Genomic DNA, 19,679 nt, shown 5'->3' on the forward strand with positions numbered 1-19,679 from the left:
AAAGAAATGTTAGGTTGGCAATGCGTTGGTAGACATGTATGCCAAATCGGGTGTTCTTGCATTGGCACACCAAGTGCTTGAGAACCTTCCTATCCAAAATGTGATCACTTGGAATGCATTAATTTCAGGGCATGTCCAACATGACCAAGCAGCGCTCTGGCCCGAGGACCCCGCCTGCCTGAAGTGGGTGAATGGACAAGAGGCCATTAAGGTCATTGTGGAACCACGTAATGCTGCTTGCTGCCAAGCCAAAGGTTGTTTCAGATGGAACTATTGAATAGTTTTTGCGTCATGGTGTGCTCACCTTGACCATTTTTACACTTGTCTTTATGTTGGGTAACCAAACTGATGTGTTGGATCCACAAACGAAGGAACTTTGGCACGTCTCTAGAGTCTAGACCTCCACCATAAAAGTGCAGTGTATGCCCAAATCTTGTATGAGGTTTTAGTCTTCCCCATTCCATACAAGATGGTGAAATAATCCTATGCCATAAAATGCTTTGGAGGGTTCTATCTTTAGCGTTCCCATCCATTGTATATTTTCAATTCAATAGGTTTCCTCAACAAAAATGTTGTGATCTAGTAAAATGGTGCTTTCCATTACATTTACATGAAAACCATCAAAAACTAGTTTATGGTGGCTAGGCAATTGCACTACACAAAGCAAAAGATCCAAAATTCTTTATAATGTTAAAATTTTTTCCTAGCTATCTCATCCTAGTCTTCATGTCATTATTTGTCTCTTTAGTGTTTACTATATACACTTTCAAATATATGAAAACATCATGTGAACAGATAGTAAGTGCAGTTCCTCGAGCATAGATTTAATCTAAATGCTTTCTTTCGCAACTAGAGGTATGGTTGCAAGTTCGATTTCCATGGATGATAATGCCTAGGTGGATTGCTTCTTAACTTTCAACAAATTATAGCACCAAGTAGTGTGTAGACATAAGAGTACTTCATTAATCATTAAATATCTTCCTCCAAAAACCTTGAGTGGTAATCATTTTGATGAACTTCACATTAACCTCTCTACTATACTAACTTAACTAAGAGATGATTACACTCAATCCCAAAGACTTAATCATGAGACTTAACCGAGTAAGAAACTACAAAACATAATAAGGGAGCCCATACACTTCCTTTTAGTTAAGTTAATCCAAATAAACACTAGATAGCGCAAGTACTTTAAAATAGAATACTCTAAGTTCTTTAATGTAAAGGAGATGGAGAGAAAGATTAAGGTGTATGCTCTAGCCTGAAGTGAGAAAAGTAAAGATGTTATGAAAGCCAAAAAGCTGGGCTTAATACTTTCCTTAAATTTAAGTGGGTTCTTTGTACCCTTCCACATTATCGCGGCGGAGCACACAAATATGTTGGTATCAAACCAAGGCAAAGCCAAACAATTTCAAAGCTCATTGAGCTACTGAATTGTTCTTGAAGTGGCTAAATAGTTTGGTTTCCTTTTTGGGTAGTCCACCAATATGAATCACCCTTATTAAATTGTGACTCTATACATGATTTGACTGATGTACATGTTACAAATGGTAGTAATCATCGAATAATACACAATCATCCTAAACTTGCCCTCCTCTACCATACCCTACGTTCATGAATGGGAATCCTTGAATGCTCATCATTAGATCATTCTACTGCCTGGATTATGTGCCCCAATCAGTGACTCAAGTTCTAGTTCATTTCACTAGCTTTTGGCCTGAGGACTAGCATCGACACTTCACACCCTCCTAATTATTTGGTTATTAGTATAATGTGCTCAGGTTTCGTGAATTCGCTAACAAAGATTAATAGTATGTACATTTGAATCTGCTCTTAAAGCATAGGCAGCTTGCTCCATAGATCTCAATAGTTGAATTCTCTTAAAACCTTCTTATGACCATGTTTCTTCCATTCATCTCACCCCCATTTAGAATACTCTAATCAGACTTGTGAACAGTGGGTTCTTTGCTGAAGTCATTCTTCTCTCTCTTCATAAGTTAGGCATTTATATTTACTCCTTTGTCTTTATATCACAATTACCAAGCATGCAAACTACCTGTTGGTGTGGACTCTGTGAAATATGTCGCAATGGACATTAAGTCGGTATCATATGGTACAAAGTTGTCCAATCACACTCGTGCCCATTTCATCCTTCTTCCAATTAGTGTTTCTCCCTCTCATTGCGTCTACTTTGTCAGCCTCTTCTTGCATACAAACAGCTGCATAAATATTGGCCATAATCACATAAGCAGAAGCAAGATTCCCATTCATCTGTATCACCTGATCAAAAGCCAGTTTGCCAAGATTCACATTGCCCCATTTTCTACATGCATTAAGGAGTGCAGTCCAAACTGAAGAATCGTTGGAGGATGGCATTGTTTTAATCACTGACATTGCTTTATGAAAGCATCCTGTATATCCAAAGACGACCACCATGCATGTATGGTGCTCTATCGTTGGAGTGATATGATATATTTGGCACATATTGTCATAATATATTTGGGCGTCATCTGAATTCCCTGAGTGACAGCATGCACTCAGCATGCACACAAATGTTATCTCATCTGGAAAAATACCCTCCCTTTGCATCCTTACAAAACAATCAAGTACTTCATGACCTTGCCCCTCTTGGGCATATCCAGCCATTAATGCGTTATAAGAGGCTGCATCTCGAAGTGTTAGTTCCTCGAACACTTGCCGAGATTTGGCAAGCAATCCACATTTGGCATACATGTCCACTAAAGCATTGCCAAGTAAAATGTTTTTCTTTAGTAAGCCCCTATGGACAATCTCATCATGAATTACTTTCCCTGTGTTAAGAGCACCTATTTCACCACATACCTTCAAGATACAAACAAATGTAACCTCATTCGGGATAAGGCCCTCCCTTTGCAATTGTTCAAAACAACACAATGCTTCATGACATTTGCCCATTTGTGCATATCCTGCAATTAATGCTGACCAAGAAAATATGTCTCGGGTGGAAAAGGCATTGAGCACTTGCGAACCTTTCGAAGGAACACCACATTTGACATACATATCAACCAAGGTAGTGCCAAGCACAATATTCTTCTCCAGCAGTCCGCATCGGACAATTTCTTCATGAATTTGTTTGCCCTTTTCAATAGCCCCTTGGCAAGCACATGCCTTCAAAATGCAAATGAAGGTCACATCATTTGGGAGCAGACCCTCTGTTTGCATCTGCTCAAAACAATTCAATGCATCTTGAAAATGCTCCTCTTGAGCATAACCACAAATAAGGGCATTCCAAGATACAGTGTCTCGAATGGGAAGCTCTTCAAGCACTTGGTGTGCTTTTTCAAATGCATCACATTTGACATACATATTGACCAAAGTAGTGCCAAGCAATATATTTTTCTCTAGCAAGCCAAGGGTGGCAATCTCCTCATGAATTTCTTTTCCCTTATCAATAGCTCCAAAGTTGCCACAAGCCTTCAAGATGCAAATAAATGTGTCGTCATTCAGAGCAAGGCCCTCCTTTTGCATCTGCTCAAAGCAATTCAGTGCTTCCATACATTTATCCTCTTCCACATATCCAGCAATTAATCCATTCCAACAGACTGTATCTCGAATAGGAAGCCCATCAATCACTTCTTGTGCTACTACAAGCCGACCACCTCTTGCATACATATCTACCAATAATGTTCCAAGCATAATATTTTTCTCAAGCAAGCCCAGACTGATAAGTGTATCATGTATTTCTTTACCCTTATCGATAGCTCGTATACTACCACAGACCTTTAAGATGCACGCGAAGGTTACTTCATTTGAAGAAAGACCTTCTCTTTGCATCTGCTCAAAACAGTCCAGTGCTTCATGGAAACACCCATGTTGAGAATATCCGGTAATAAGTGCATTCCAAGAGACTGTATCTCGAACTGGAAGCTCCTGGAGCACTTCTTGCGCTTTCCCAAGCAGACCATATTTGGCATACATATCCACTAAAGCAGTGCCAAGCACAATGCTCTTACCTAGATAACCCCCACTAAATATTGCCTCATGAACTTGTTTGCCTTTTTCAATAGCTCCTATGTTTGAGCAAACCTTTAAAATACAAGTGAAGGTGACCTCATTTGGATATAAACCCTCTCTTCTCATCTCTGCAAAGCAGGCAAGTGCTTTATCACCTTGATTGTGTTGGGCATACCCTGCAATTAGTGTAGACCAAGACACTACATCTCGAATGGGAAGCTCTCCAAGCACTTGTCTTGCGGATGTAAGAAGCCCACATTTGGTGTACATATCCACCAATGCAGAACCAAGCACAGTATTCTTTTCCAAAAACTTCCCAGTCACAATAAGATTGTGGATTTGCTTGCCTTTGTGAATATCTCGAATGCTGCCGCAGGCCTTCAGGATGCAAGAAAATGTCACCTTGTCAGGTGAAAAGCCCTCCCTTTGCATCCATAGAAAGCATTGGATTGCATCATGGCCCTGGTCATGTTGGACATGCCCTGAAATTAAAGCATTCCAAGTGATCACATTTCGGATAGGAAGGTTCTCGAGCACTTGGTGTGCCAATGAAAGAACACCTGATTTGGCATACATGTCAACCAACGCATTGCCAACCATAACGTTTCTTTCCAAAACCCCTTTGTTCACAATCTCATCATGGACTTCTTTTGCTTTCTCGATATCTCCAACACTTCCACATGCCTTGAGGATGCAAGTGAATGTCACTTCATCCGGCGAAAGACCCTCCCTTTGCATCTGTGAGAAGCAATCAAGAGCATCATGGCCTTTGTTCTGTTGTACATACCCAGCAATCAATGCATTCCAAGAGACCACATTTCGAATCGGAAGCTCTTCAAGCACTTCTTGTGCTATTGCAAGCATGCCACATTTGGCGTACATATCGACCAAAGCATTGCCAAGCATGATATTCTTATCCAGCAAGCCCATATCAATAATCTCCTCATGAATCTGTTTACCCTTGTCAATAGCTCTGATGTTACCACATGCCTTCAAGACGCAAATGAAGCTGACCTCATTAGGAGAAATACCCTCTGTCCGCATCCGTTCGAAACATTTTAGTGCTTCATGGCCTTGATCTTGTCGGGCATACCCTGAAATGAGTGAGGACCAAGAGACAACATCTCTAATATGGAGCTCTTCAAGCACTTTGTGGGCTTGTCCAAGCTCACCACATCTGGAATACATATTGATCAAAGCACTGGCTACATACGGGTTCTTGTGAAGCAATTCTCTTCTCAGAATGCCAGCATGTAGCTGAACGCCTTTCGAGACATCCTTCTTCTTTGCACAATCCTTCAACAGCTCCACAACGAATGTAGAATGGTGATCTCGGAAGCAAAATTCCATGATCATTATTTCCTTGTCCCATGCTCTCCAGGTGATAAGAACAGTTCTGAGGCGACATGAAACGGATGGTCCTTTCTAATCAACATATAAATTAGAATGAAGTATGCAAAACTAGAACTTCTGAGTATTAGAATTAGAATTTTTATCGTCCATAAAGAGGCCAAATTTGACCTATGGGACCAAAGTATCCATGTGTTCTTGATATGTGTCTCCTTCCTAAGAAGGGGTATGTGTTCTTGATATTGAAGCACAAAGTCTTTATGTGTGAATAAAGCATACGCATATGAGCTCGACCTTCTCAACGGTGTCTTAAGTATGGCACTTACGTTATCACTCCCTCTTAGTATGTTAGCATATCTTGAACAAATTGAACTATATGTCGACCATGTGAAGAGCAAGTGACATTAATTGCATACTTTGCATGACTTCAAATTTGTTACATTTTGATACCATGATGCAACTTCAATACCTAACTTGTGTGATCGAGTGCGAAGTAGTGTAAGGGCTTGTAAAGAAGGTGAGACGTAGGTGGTGCTATGCAACAGAAGCGAACTGTGTGTGTGTGTGTGTGTGTGTGTGTATGTGACTACACATAAGGCAAGAGAGAGAGAGAGAGGGAGAGGGACAGCTTGAACAAGAAACTGTATTAGTAAAAACCTAGAATTACATCCAACAATAACTAAGTTACAAAAGTTTGGTTTAAATACCAACTGATCTAGGGCAAGTGCCCTTTCTACCAATTACAAAACTAGCCTAGTATGATGTCCACTGACTAGTGTGAACACTATCTCCATGGGAAGTTAAGTTCGATTCTCAACACTCCCCTTCAAATACAACTTCCGGATGTCGAGAAGTTAGTTCGGTTCGCTCCTTGAGAATCTTCGATTCAGCTGAATCAACTTTCAAAAGGTTAGTCGACACGACTTACGATTTCAATTGTTCGATTGCTTTGTGCTCCTTGTTCGGCTCAATTATCATCGTACTTCGACTCCTTTGGTCGGCTTCGATTGACTGATTAGCTGCAATTCGACATCGACGATTATTGCTATTTTTCAGTACTCCCCCTCAAGCTTGGCTGGTCGGTGATCGAGAGACCAAGGTTTGTCGTGCTGATGTGTTGTAAATCGACATCTCCAGTTTGAATGCGCTCTCGAATGAAGTGGTAGTGCACTTCGATATGTTTAGTCCGCCGGTGGAACACGGGGTTCCAAGCCAGGTAGATACTACACATGTTGTCGCAGTATAGGATAATCAGATCCTTGATAGGAACGCCCAGATCCTTCAAAATGCGTTTGGGCTAGACAGCTTCACACGCCGTGACTGTTGCACCCCTGTATTCGGCCTCCGTGCTCGACAGTGCGACTGTCGACTGCTTTTTACTGATCCAGGAGATCGCTCCACTGCCGAGGGAGAAGACAAATCCAAAAGTCGATAGCCCGTCGGCCTTAAAGTTGGCCCAGTCCGCATATGTGTACCATTCGAGCCGAATGATCGTATCCAACTTGTATTTGATGCTGAAATCCATCATCCCACATACGTACCTAAGTACCCTCTTAGCAATCGAAATGAACATTCTGAGGGTTTTGCATGAATTGGCTAAGTAGGCCGATTGAATAGCTGAGGTCGGGCTGTGTGATGGTTAGATAGATTAAGCTGCCGATCAATTGACGGTACTGAGTCAGCTCGCATGCTTTTGTCCCCAAATCGGCATCGAACTTGAGATTTTGATCGAGAGGGATAGACACATGTGTGCACTTGGTCATTCTGAACTTGTAGAGAAAATTAAGAATGTAGTGCCGTTGAGAGATCAATATCTCGACTGGTGTTCGAATTACTTCGATACTGAGGAAGTAATGGAGCTCGTTCATGCCTTTCATTTCGAATCTTTCGGATAGGAACATTTTGATTTTATTAATGTCGGTGATATCCTTTCCTCCGATGACCAAATCATCCACATATAGGATGATGACAATTGACGGGTTGTTCGACTCGTTTCAGATGTATAGGGAGTTGTCCGATTTCGACATTCGGAAGCCGATTTGGTGAAGATACTAGGTGATCTTTGAATGCCAAGCACGCGGTGCTTGCTTGAGGCCGTATAGAGGCTTTCTGAGTCGGCATACGACTTTCAGATGAATGTTGGATTCGAAGCCGGGTGGTTGTACCATGTACACCTCCTCTTCTAATTCGCCTTGAAGAAAGACGTTCTTGGCGTCCATCTGGTGGAGGTGCCACTCTTTCGTCGTTGCTAGAGAAATGATTATCCAAACATCTTTGCCATCGGGGCAAAGGTCTACTCGTAATCTACTTCGTGCGTTTCAGTGTATCCCTTAGCTACGAGTTGTGCCTTGTAACGATTTATTGAGCTGTTAGCATTATATTTTACTTTGAAAATCCATCTATAACCGATTGCTTTCTTGCTTGAGGTATGGGGGACGAGATCCCATGTCTCGTTTTTGCTTAAACCCTGCATCTCCTCGTTCATTGCTTTGATCCATCGTGGATCCTTGGCTGCCTGGAGAAGTTTTCTGGTTCTCGGACTGTCGTCACCTTCATCATAAAGGCATAATGGTATGCCATATACTCATTGTAGTTGAATCGGCTGACCGGGTTTTTCTCTCGGGTGGAGCGATGGAGCTTCTTGTTTGCATGATCTAAGGCTTTGCTCCATTCGTCCGGATGATTGGGATGTCCAGGCCTTCGAACTCACTGTCAAAGGAGTGAATTGACTCGTTTTCGATTGCATCGTCGTATTCCGACATTTTGGCCTTCCCTTTGTCTAGCCCCGAACTTGGTCGAGATGTTCTTTGATCACTCGGGGTCTCTTGTGGTCCACTAAGCCTTGTCGTAATCAGACTTTCTTCGAACATGTGTCCGAGTCAAAATTCGTCTTCTGTTTGTCATTCGGTTGATTCCGGGTAGACTGGGATCAAAATTGGACTCGACTTTGGTTCGTACTAGGATGTTGACTCGTCGAAGACAACGTCTCAACTTACTCGAACTTTTCGGGTAGATGAATTGTAATATTTGTACCCCTTTTGTTCGAGTGAGTACCCTACGAGGATACATTTCTCCGACTTCAGGTCGAGCTTTTGTCACTTCTCGTCGGGAATATGTACATAAGCAATTGAACCGAATATCCAGACATGTGATAGGTCCGGCTTCTTTTTGAAAAACTTCTCATGAGGGGTTATGTCATGTACCCCCGAGGTTGTACACCTATTCATGAGGTAGACGGTTGTGTTTGCCACTTCAGCCCAATACGATTTCGACAGGTTTTTCTCGTTCATCATTGCCCTAACTACCTCTACTATGTGCCGATTCTTTCGTTCGGTTACTCCGTTTTGCTGAGGTGTGTGTCGGCATGAGAATTCTCGTTGTTTATTCCTTCCTATTGGAGGTATGCTGTAAACTCGTCCGAGAAATACTCTTTGCCTCCATTCGAACGAAGGCATCGAACATGCCGACTTGTGCCTTTTTCGACTTCGTTTTTAAACCTTTCTAAGTGTCTAAACACTTCACTCTTCTACTACATCGGATAGATCCAGACATGCCTTGAGAAGTCATCGATGAACGAGACATAATATCGGCATCCGCCGAATGTGGTTGTTTGTGCCGGTCCCCATACATCTTAATGCATGACATCCAGGATCCCTTTGCTCACATTCCCTTCTTTTGGGAATGGTAGTCGATGTTGTTTGCCGAATTGGCATGCTTCACATACACCCGAGACTAGATTTTCGTGATGGTTGGGACATGCAAGACATTTCCAAGGTAGGTTTGTTTGCCATCGTTCCCGAATGGGACATATTCGATATGCCAAATCGAGTGAGTTGTGTCATCTCCGGTTTCGACATAGTCAGGCCGATCGAGCTTTCGTAATTCTCAGAACCAATCTTTGTGGGACGTCATATGATTGGATGCTCCTGAGTCAACAAACCATACATTATCCGAAGGAGAGGTGTTTGTCTCACCTTGTGTCAACATTGAATGCACTTTGTGCCTAATCATAAACATTCCGCCACGATCGTTGTAGTCAGAGTTCGAAGCATTGTTAGTGAGTTGTCAGCTAGTCGAAGCCTATTCTCGTTTGGCACTCCTCTTTGTAGTGGCCGAGTTTTCCATAGTACCCGCATTCGATCAGGTTATTGCGATTGCTTGGTCCGGTAGGATGGCTCCCCCTTCTACCGAACTCCTTGGAGTTGTTCCTATCGTCTTGCCATTGGTGGGAGGTGTGTCCTCGGGTCGGTTGACCTTGTCGCCCTTGGCCGAATCAACCTCTATTTCCTCGGCCAAATCGTCTTCTATTATCCAACTGGGAGTAGAGCATTTGACCATTGGGTGCATTGCTCCTTTGTTGGGCATGATTTTCTTCCACCAATAATATCGACTTAAGGTCAAAAAAGGAGGGTGGATTCTCCCTTGCGAGAATGACCGATCTAATCGTGCCGAATCGAGGTGCCAAGCCATTGAGGCATATTTGCACCATCTCATCATCATCGATGACATCATTGATCAATCCAAGAGCATCGCATAGCTCCTTGATCTTCAAGGTATAGCTGGTCAGTGGTGATTGACATATCCCTTTGTTGCATGTTATTCAACTCCTGTCGAAGTTGGAGCTTTCATGCAACTGTATTGGCCGCAAAAATATTCTTGAGATTGGCCTAGGCTTCTTTCGGTGTTTTCGACTCTCGAATATAACCGAGCATGTGATCATGAATGCATGATGCAAGGCAATATGACATAGGGCTTGCGACCTACTCCCACGCTAGGTAGGCGGCGTGTGTTGGGTTGGGTTGCGTTTCATGAGCTCTTTCGATATAGCTCCAGTAACCTTGTCCGTGACAGGAACCCAACGACCCTTATGCGCGACGCTCGGCCACAACCGAGCATAGAATGATACACAGAAAACGGGAAATAAAACACGACACAAAGGAGAGGAAGATACACACACACTACACAGGAGGTTTACGTGGAAAACCCCAAACTAGGGGAAAAACCACGGCAGTCCACAGGCTGCAAACTGTCACTATGTAAGAATGTACAAAAACAGTGAGTCCACGGAGGCAACGACCTCGTGCTCACGATCTTCGCCACAGGCGGCGGTTACAACAGAGGCAACGACCTCGATCTCTCTCTCTCTCTCTCTCTGTACAGTTACGCACTCTGATTTCGTGCAAAACAGAAAATGACAACAACACAACTAGTTTGCCCTAAGTCATATTTATACTAATATGACTTTTCGGCTATTTACAAATATAGCCTAGATGGGCTCTCAGAAACATATTTACGAATATGTCTCTTCATCCGGTTCTCACCGGGCCTGCACCATCCGGCTCTCCGTGGCCGGGTACTCCTCATCCGGTCTTCACCGGGTCTGCACCATCCGGCTCTCCGTAGCCGGGTACTCCTCATCCGGTCTTCATCGGGTCTGCACCATCCGGCTCTCCGTAGCCGGGTACTCATCCGGTCTTCACCGGGTCTGCACCATCCGGCTCTCTGTAGCCGGGTACTCCTCATCCGGTCTTCACCGGGTCTGTATCATCTGGCTCTTCGTAGCCGGGTACTCCTCATCCGGTCTTCACCGGGTCTGTATCATCCGGCTCTCCGTAGCCGGGTTCTCCTCATACCGTTCTTCTCCCTTCCCATCCGGAGGGACCTGTCTCCCAACAGTCCGACAAGGTATTGATGCATCTTGTATTCCCAAGATGCAAAGTTTGTCCTATCAAGCTTCTTTGTAGGAAGAGTGCTTCCCATTAGAGTATTCATGATGTCGATTTCTTTCTCTATTTCTTGAACTGGTTCTGATGATCGTTGGTGTTGTGATCACCACAAAGTTGAGCGAGTTTGATCAAATAACCTAAACGCTCTGATACCATGTAAAGAAGGTGAGGCGTAGGTGGTGTTATGCAACGGAAGCGAACTCTGTGTGTGTGTGAGTACACGTAAGGCAAGACAGAGAGAGAGGGTGAAGGAGAGCTTGAACAAGAAGCTGTATCCAACAATACCTAAGTTACAAAATGTTGGTTTAAATACTAACTGATCTAGGGCAAGTGCCCTTTCTACTAATTACAAAACTAGCCTAGTATAATGTCCACTGATTAGTGTGAACACTATCTCCATGGGAAGTTGAGTTAGATTCTCCACAGGGCTCTAAGAGCATTACTACTCATATTGGTAATGAGATAAGGTTGGATACGATCAATATGCATTCTTGCTTTATATTGAGACCAACATTCAGGGTTGACATTTGCAATGTAGTATTCTAGCTTTGTCCTCTTAACACCTTCCTACTTCATCCTTAATGATTCCACCAACCTTTCCGCAATCATTACATACTACATAGCATTCCCCGAAAGCTCTAAAAGATCATCCACACCCCATCTTCTAAACAATTTCCTTATGTCAACAACCCAACCGAATGAGAGAATCTTACTTTTATGAATCTTTTGTAGCTTACATCCAACATTCCAAGCAAGATGTGGTAATCGATGATTCGACATATTCTTGACTTTTGTAATGTATTTATATACTCTTTGGAGTGCCAATAATTCTATGGGTCAAACACCTGTTTCCAAGAGCATAACCTGGTAAGAGGTAGTGCATTTAACTCCTAATTGCCTCCTTAAAAACATCTTTTGAATTTTCTCAATCTCATTCCATGCATTAAGAGGGATGGTGCCACCCCATACTTCTACTCCATAAATCAATACTTGAGTTACCATGGCATTGATGAAGTACATGGTACTTCTGTCAGTCCCAAGAGGACTTGTATAAATAGTGCTACTTAGCACAGTGTGTGTATAGAGTCTTGATATAATTTTGAAATTACGTTCTGCTCTCTCTGTCTCTCTGTCTCTCTGTCTCTCTCTCTCTCTCTCTCTCTCTCTGTTGTTCTCTGTTTTACGCTTCCGCAAACACTCACGTTTACAGCCTTAGTTGTTCGTTGGTCCTCCTAGTGTGAAGTTTTTACTACGTAACAATTGTTGACAGATTCCTCGTACATACACATGATGTATTTACGATCATGAGAAGCTTTACGTTCTCTCAAGTACTTTTAAGTTTTACCTAGGTGCTAGAATAGAGGTGCATGTGACCTTGTGGTTTTGAATCCATGATATCTAGAACAATTTGGAGACTTCAATTGACAACACTAGTTAATATGATATACAACTTACACAAACTAGAATTACAAATGACAATGCAATATGAATGCTACAAATTGAACTAATGACGAGCAAAGCAATAAGACATTAATGAGAAGAATGGATTAAGGGTGCTTAACCACATTGACTATCCCCAAACGAAGGACATAAAGCGAACATAAACTACCACTAGTGTCCCATACCTCCAATTATAAGTTATGACCCTGTGTTATACCGTGGTTGTTGATATAAATGATCCAAAGAAGAAAGCTTAGCCTCACTAATATAGTCTCAAGATTTTGTAATGAAGGAGCTAGCTAGTTCCCTTTATATAACTCAATACCTAAGGTTCCTAGACCACCATGTATTCCCATGTGTCGTTTGTTCATATGGGGTTGTCCCAAATCCAAGGATAATGAATTTCCCAACTATCCTACCCTTGGTTCATTAAAATTAATTAGAATCAACATGAAAGTATGGGTAGAGTAGGAGGAGGAAATCCCAAAGAATTAGTAATTTCAAGGTGGCCCAAACCACCAAAACAAACTAGTCTAATGTTGGTATTTCCACAAGCTTGCCACATCAAGGTAGATTGTTGCAATCAACATGAAAGTAGGGGTGAGAGTAGAAGTTAAAATTCTTGAAGAATGAGTAGTTTCGAGGTGGTGCAAACCACCAAAACCAACTACTAGAATGTTGGTATTTCAATAACCTTGCCACATCAAGGTGGATTGTTGTATTCAACATGAAACTAGGGATGAGAATAGGAAATTTGTATGGAGACCTACACAAACTATAACACATATAATATGTAACACTAGATTACCTTCATGAATGAATACTCTTGGCACACATCGTGGTTTTACCGAATGTTTAAAAGTGAAATGTTTGTTCACTTTCAAAAAGTTGACAATCTTGTGGAGAAAGAGACCACCCTAAAGAGTCAATGTCTTAGGTGAATTTATGCCATTTCTCAAATGAGTTAGAGTATTCCAACAATTCATGTGGTTATGCAATGATTGATGAAAAGTATGTGCCACATTCATATTAGGTGAAATATGTGAACATGGCTATTTTAATTATGAATCAATCCATGAACATTGTGGTACAAGATGTGACTTGCCAAGACAACTTTGTGAAGGAATCCTAACCTCTCACATACACCAAGTTTGTTGGATACATTGCATATTTGTATGTCTCCATTGAGGTGTGAACAAAGCTTGATTCTCAATGGACAAAAAGGGCTACTCACTTGAGCAACAAAGTATTACAAGCGTGACAACCCTTCTACCAACAAAGGCTTCATTCATGTAAGACATGATATCATGTTTGATGAGATTGCACACGGGTACACTTGAATGAGATCATGTTTGACAAAATTGAATTGAAAATGTGTGAGAGGTGACAATAGGATTGAAGGAAAAGAAGAAAACATGAAGTGGATTATTATGGTTTTGGACCCACACCCCACGCATAAACACACATACACACACAAGAAAAGGAAAGGAAAGGATAGATGGACCACATGAAGCTACTTGCATGGGTCATAGCTTAGTGTTGTGGTACCTCATCAGAGCTTTCTGGCCTCCCCTGCCTCAAACCAATTGGCTCAATCGACAAGCTACCCAGTTCTTCATTGTTTGGAAGGGGAGGCTATAGCCATTTGTCTTGTCGCCAAGCCTCTCTCTTGAGGCCAGGCCGTTGCATCTCAAGCCATCATGGGATACATACTAGGTAGGCTAGAGGCCATGGTCACAAAACCAACACCCATGAAATATTTCGAAAAATCTCCAACATGAGCCAATCCACAAAATCACCTTTGGTGTTAGGTGATAATGGGCTTTTAAACACACACACACACACACACAACATGTTGATAGACCCAAAAAAACGCATGTTAAAATGTGTCAAAATCAATGTTCTACTCCTCCAAGTCAAAATATATCACTAACAATGAGCGCAAATTTCTGCTTTCTCGGGAAATGTCTTTATCTAGACACCTCATGAATTAGATCATGAATTAAACATGTCATTCTAGGCATGTGGTATTGGATCAGAGTCACTACTTCATGGTTGCATGCAACCTGCAATGCAAAAACATAAAATGTAAATAGGAATGGATTCCCAACACTTAAAACAATTAACATTATGTCATGAGACATCATTACAGAGCATTGGGTACAATACGATGAATTGTAGTCAAATAATTGTAATGTTTAAATGTAGATATCTTTTTTATATATTGCTCCTCTATAGTAGAAGAACAACCATAAATTTTTTTCTACATTTAAAGCAATGAATTAAATTATTTATCACAATAAATAAAAGAGAATTTGAATGATTGATCACTTAGTAAAAGAATTCTAATTACAAAAATGGGCTACATACATACGTAATGGAGCCATAGAGATCCCCTATTTGGATACAAACTCTAGATATATAGTTACATCAACTACTTATATGTATATAATACAAGTTAACTTGGCAAGTTATAAGGTGTATAACATTTTTGGGCAATTGTATTCTTGTTAGTCAAAAGATAATATAAGGGCATTACACATTATGAACGAGAATTTTTTTTCGAATGCCCATAAAACATTCATATGTATTCCTTCATTAATGGATAGTAAAGTGTAACATTCCTAGGTTTTTGTCCTACTTATTCCTTTATTCATGGTCATAAGCTATACGAATCGTACATGATTGTCGAAATCTATGTAAGCACATTAGAAATAAATTGCTATAAACGAATACATTGGTATTTGGAGGGTATTCTCATTTACTGTTTATGCATTATACAAAATTGTCTTGTGGCATTGGAGGAATGTGGATCGTCGTTGAAGTCTTAAAGAAGCAAAATTAGATGGAGGATCTCATACAACATGAGCAATGATGTGCAACCAAACTTGAGCTTACATAGATCAACCCATTTTTAGGCAATTTATTGCAAGAAATTTTAGAGAAAATATACAAACTTCATGAAGCATGAAAGGATCACATTGATGTATGATAAACATCATCATATGTTGTTTGTTAACCCCAAAATTGAAGTTTACTTCAATGATATATGTAATAATTTGCAGAGTTGGACGTTTAGACAATTATTCATTCTTCTAATCATCACATAGAGAGGACAAGGAGGATTGATTTTCGAAAGTTCACCAAGATGATTCCTATGGGTGTGCCAAGACGTTATCAAGTGGATTAACAAGATTCATAATTGTCAGAATATCAAAACCCTTAGCGTAGGAAGTTGGGATTCAGGTAGTTGTGAGGTAGAAAAAACAGAAGGATGTGTTTGATGACATTCGTGTATTCCTTGTAAAATCATGTCCTCAAATTAATGTAAAAACAAAAGGATGTGTTTGATGACATTTGTGTATTCCTTTTTTTTTCCCAAAAACATTCTACTTCCATTAGTTAAGAAAAAGTACATAGAATAATATACAACTCATATGTTACAAGCTACTTTGCAATGGCTACAAGAAAACATCCTGTATAAATGAAGCAACAAAGCCTCGTCACATAATTACTGGACAGACTCCCATCAACATAGAGGTAGGTGCTAAATTGTGAAGTGATTGGAGGGTGTCTTTGTTGAATGTGGGTTGTGTGAGGCCCATCAAATTAATCTAAAAAGAAATGGACATGTTTGATGACCAAGAGATTTTTTTATAACATTTTTCCTAGTTTTATTTAATCAAAAGTCTTTTCATTTAACAAGAAGCTGGACATGATGTTTGATGATAAAAGAGTTTTTTTTGCTAGCTATATAGCCTTTAAGTTAAACTATGCACCATTGGAAATTTGTGCAATCAAATTATGAAAGCTTGATTGGTGCAAACATGATATTTCTCATGAAGAGTGTGCAACATTTCTAGTTGACATGGACCAATATGATAAAGCATGAAAACGCCTAGTGAGTTCAAATCCACGCTTGGCAAGCTTCAAAGCGTGAGAATAGGGGTTGGGCCTCTTTTCAAGAATATCTCGCATGTTTAAATTTGTATACATCTTTAACAATGAATTGTCATTAACATGTGAAACTTTGTTGTTGTTGCTATGGTCCTTGGTAGGCCTGAGGTTGACAATTTTACCATACAATGCTAATGAGCATCACTAAATATTTTTAATCTTTAATGGATTGGAGACTTTTTAAAGGTTGTGAAACTTCATTGTGGCTTGTTTCTTTTCCAAGCAATGAAACCCAAAACCCTTTTATAATGCAATAGGACAAACAAACATAACATGGTTGATGTTTCCAATGAAACAATAAGCTACAATATATATCTCTAACTTGGCTGAAATGCTTGTAAAAACTTCTTTAGAATGGAGATGTTCTCTTGTGGAATGCATCTATTACAAGATATCTTGTGCATGGCCCAGCTGAGATTTTTTGTGGTTTACTTGGTGAGGCACAAGAAACATTTTCAGAGCTTCGATTTAGAGATATAGGGATGTGGAATACAATGATTTTGGCCTTGGGAGGTTTTTATTATTTCAGGAGCTAGTTTTGAAGCATTGAAATGTTTTCAACGGATGTAAAGTGAAGGACTTTCTCCTATTGTGATATTGTTTCATTTGCATTTTAAAGGCTCTCATATTCTCCACAGAGGTTTTCTAGCAAAGATTACCCATCATGGAAGTAGTTTCATTTAGATGTATGCAAAATGTGGTGACCTAGTAAAAGTTGAACAAGTATTTACTGAACTACCCACGAAGATTATTGCAGCTGGGAATGCTCACATCACAGGATGTATTCAATGTGGCCAACCTTATGATGATATAAAATGGATTATTTTAGTCCACCTTATGTGTCTCTACTCAAATAAGTTTTTGGACCATGTTCCACCTCGATTTGTAGTCTCTTGGAATGCATTGTTCGTCGGCCTAGCTTAGAACTGGCTATACTGAAATTCACAATGTGATAAGGTCTTTGTTTATGTCATGTTCATGATCAGATTGTTAGAAGGGGATTTGTGAGAAGGATGTTATGTTGGGCAAGACGTTGGTAGATAAGTATGTGAACTGTGGTATGCTTGAAAAAGCACAAAAAGTGCATGGTGAGCTTCTTGTTAGGACTCTATACTCTTTGAATCACTCATTACTGGGTATGCTCAACACAAAAAGAAGATGCAAAGTGAGGGTCTCTCACCAGATAGGATCACATATATTTGCATCCTCAAGGATTTTGGAATCACTGGATTTAGTGTAAAAGGAGAAAATATTCATGATGAGAGTACAAATAAAGGTCTCTTCATGGAGGAAGATCTCGTGCTTAACAATGCTTTGGTGAATGCAAAAGAAGGATTGGAAAAAGATCCTTTTGTTGCTATTTGCGGTGGAGATATGGTACAATGGTCTTCCATGTTATTGGGCTATATTGAGCATGATAAGAATGAGGATGCTATACAACTCTATCCTCGAATGCTTGTGCAAGGTCTCTAACTACTATGGTGACATCTTTTAGTATGTTGAAAGTAGGTGGCAACATGGGAGAATTGCTAGACATATTGAAATGTAATTAGATGTTGACATGGATCCATAGAACGTAATATACGTGTTCGTGCAAGCATTCAAACGTTTGAAAACGAACATGTTTGAAAAGGCAAAAATGTGTGCTCCTTTTTCTATTATCATTACAAATTGCCTCACCCTAGAGGCATGTTGTCATGCTATTGTTGTTTATGTCTTGGGTTCGAAGACCAATTTTCTCATCTCTCTCGTTAGTGTTTGTCATAACAAAATTTTATGTTAGTGTCATCTTTGTTTTTTTGTTTTTTTGCTTCCTTATTATTAGAAATTAACTCAACCTAATGGTTAATTGTCATGCTATTATTGCCTATGTCTTGGGTTCAATGCTTAAATTTATCATATCCTCTCTTTAGTGTCATGTCATGGCCAAAACTTTAAGTTAGTGTCATGTTCCTTTTTTTTTCTTTGTTATTAGAAATTAGCTCACCCTAGTGGTAAGTTGTTATACTACTACTACATATGTCATGTTTCCTTCATATTCTTGAATATACGTTTTATGAGTTTTTGAACATTTGATTATAATTTATAATGACATATTTTGATTCAATCTCTATAGTTCATACTCATTTTTTTGTAAAGTTCTAAAGTGAGGAGGTTAGAGATGTCTTGATTCTTAAGAAGCATCCCAAAGCCATGCATGTGACACAATGCAAATATTGCAATCATACTTATGTTGGTGGTTCACAATGGATTAGAGTCCACTTATTGGGATTGAGAGTGACTCAATATATAATATAGACCATAGTCAATCCAATCCAACTTTGAGATGATTTACCATACACGTTTGCTTGAATCATTCTCAAATGCAAATGCACGTATGTTACATATGGTTCGTTCTATGCAAGCTCTATAAGTTAAATGAAGGATCCATGGCTAGCCATTGGGATAGTCGTTTCTTTTCCATCTATTTTGTAGTTTATGCCTGATATGTATTTTGAAAACTAATGGACGGATAAATTGTTTTGGGAAAAAGAAACTTCTTTAGAAATTTTTTTTATCAACAACTCTAAAACATTTCTTCATGAACATGAAATTCCATCAAAATATGTTGGCGTGCATAAGATGACACAAAGTTCAAAAGCTATAGGAAATGAATAGAGTGGAATAGGAAAGGCCTTCAAGAGTGATGTAGATTCTCACAAAATTCAAGACATCCCATTCCATTGTGATTGGAGTGAGGCCCCCACCTTGAAAAGGGTGTGTCACCACCCCAAGACATGCATGACACAGAGAAATATTTTCAAAGGTTCGATTTAGAGATACAGGGATGTGGAATACAATGATTTTGGGGAAAAAAAAAACTTCTTTAGAATATCTTTTTATCAACAACTCTAAAACATTTATTCATGAACATGAAATTCCATCAAAATATGTCGGCGTGCATAAGATGACATGAAGTTCAAAAGGTATAGGAAATGAATAGAGTGGGATAGGGAAGGCCTTCAAGAGTGATGTAGATTCTTGCAAAATTCAAGACATCCCATTCCATTGGAGTGATGCCCCCACCTTGTAAGGGGTGTGTCACCATCCCAAGACATCATGACACTTGATATATACCAATACATACATGCTTATACACATATACATATACATTAGGATTACAAATAGAATTGCTCTTTAGTTAACAAGCATGATAATGTATAGGCTCTTTCCTTT

General features: G+C 40.0%; 2 protein-coding genes across 2 annotated transcripts; one reads left to right on the top strand and one right to left on the bottom strand.

The window, feature by feature from the left end:
* Window positions 1-1,641: 1,641 nt before the first annotated feature.
* LOC147868537 (pentatricopeptide repeat-containing protein At2g03380, mitochondrial-like) lies at window positions 1,642-5,426 on the bottom strand. Its single transcript, XM_087320450.1, has one exon. The coding sequence runs from the start codon at window positions 5,344-5,346 to the stop codon at window positions 2,104-2,106; it is 3,243 nt and encodes a 1,080-aa protein (XP_087176576.1). The 5' UTR covers window positions 5,347-5,426; the 3' UTR covers window positions 1,642-2,103.
* Window positions 5,427-17,147: 11,721 nt separating this feature from the next.
* On the top strand, window positions 17,148-17,936 carry LOC147868538 (putative pentatricopeptide repeat-containing protein At3g05240). Its single transcript, XM_087339550.1, has 3 exons — window positions 17,148-17,348; window positions 17,450-17,467; window positions 17,568-17,936. Exons 1-3 carry the CDS (start codon window positions 17,148-17,150, stop codon window positions 17,934-17,936), a joined length of 588 nt encoding a protein of 195 aa, XP_087195676.1.
* The last annotated feature ends 1,743 nt before the right edge of the window (window positions 17,937-19,679 follow it).

The sequence above is a fragment of the Azolla caroliniana genome, unplaced genomic scaffold (genome assembly GCF_043228905.1).
Source record: "Azolla caroliniana isolate FFs.n. ecotype wild unplaced genomic scaffold, voAzoCaro1.0.p SCAF_1, whole genome shotgun sequence".
In the NCBI taxonomy this organism is placed as follows: domain Eukaryota; kingdom Viridiplantae; phylum Streptophyta; class Polypodiopsida; order Salviniales; family Salviniaceae; genus Azolla; species Azolla caroliniana.

Coding starts and splice junctions, on each gene's coding strand:
- LOC147868537 (XM_087320450.1), bottom strand. CDS start 5,346: ATGATCATGGAATTTTGCTTCCGAGATCACCATTCTACATTCGTTGTG.
- LOC147868538 (XM_087339550.1), top strand. CDS start 17,148: ATGTATGCAAAATGTGGTGACCTAGTAAAAGTTGAACAAGTATTTACT.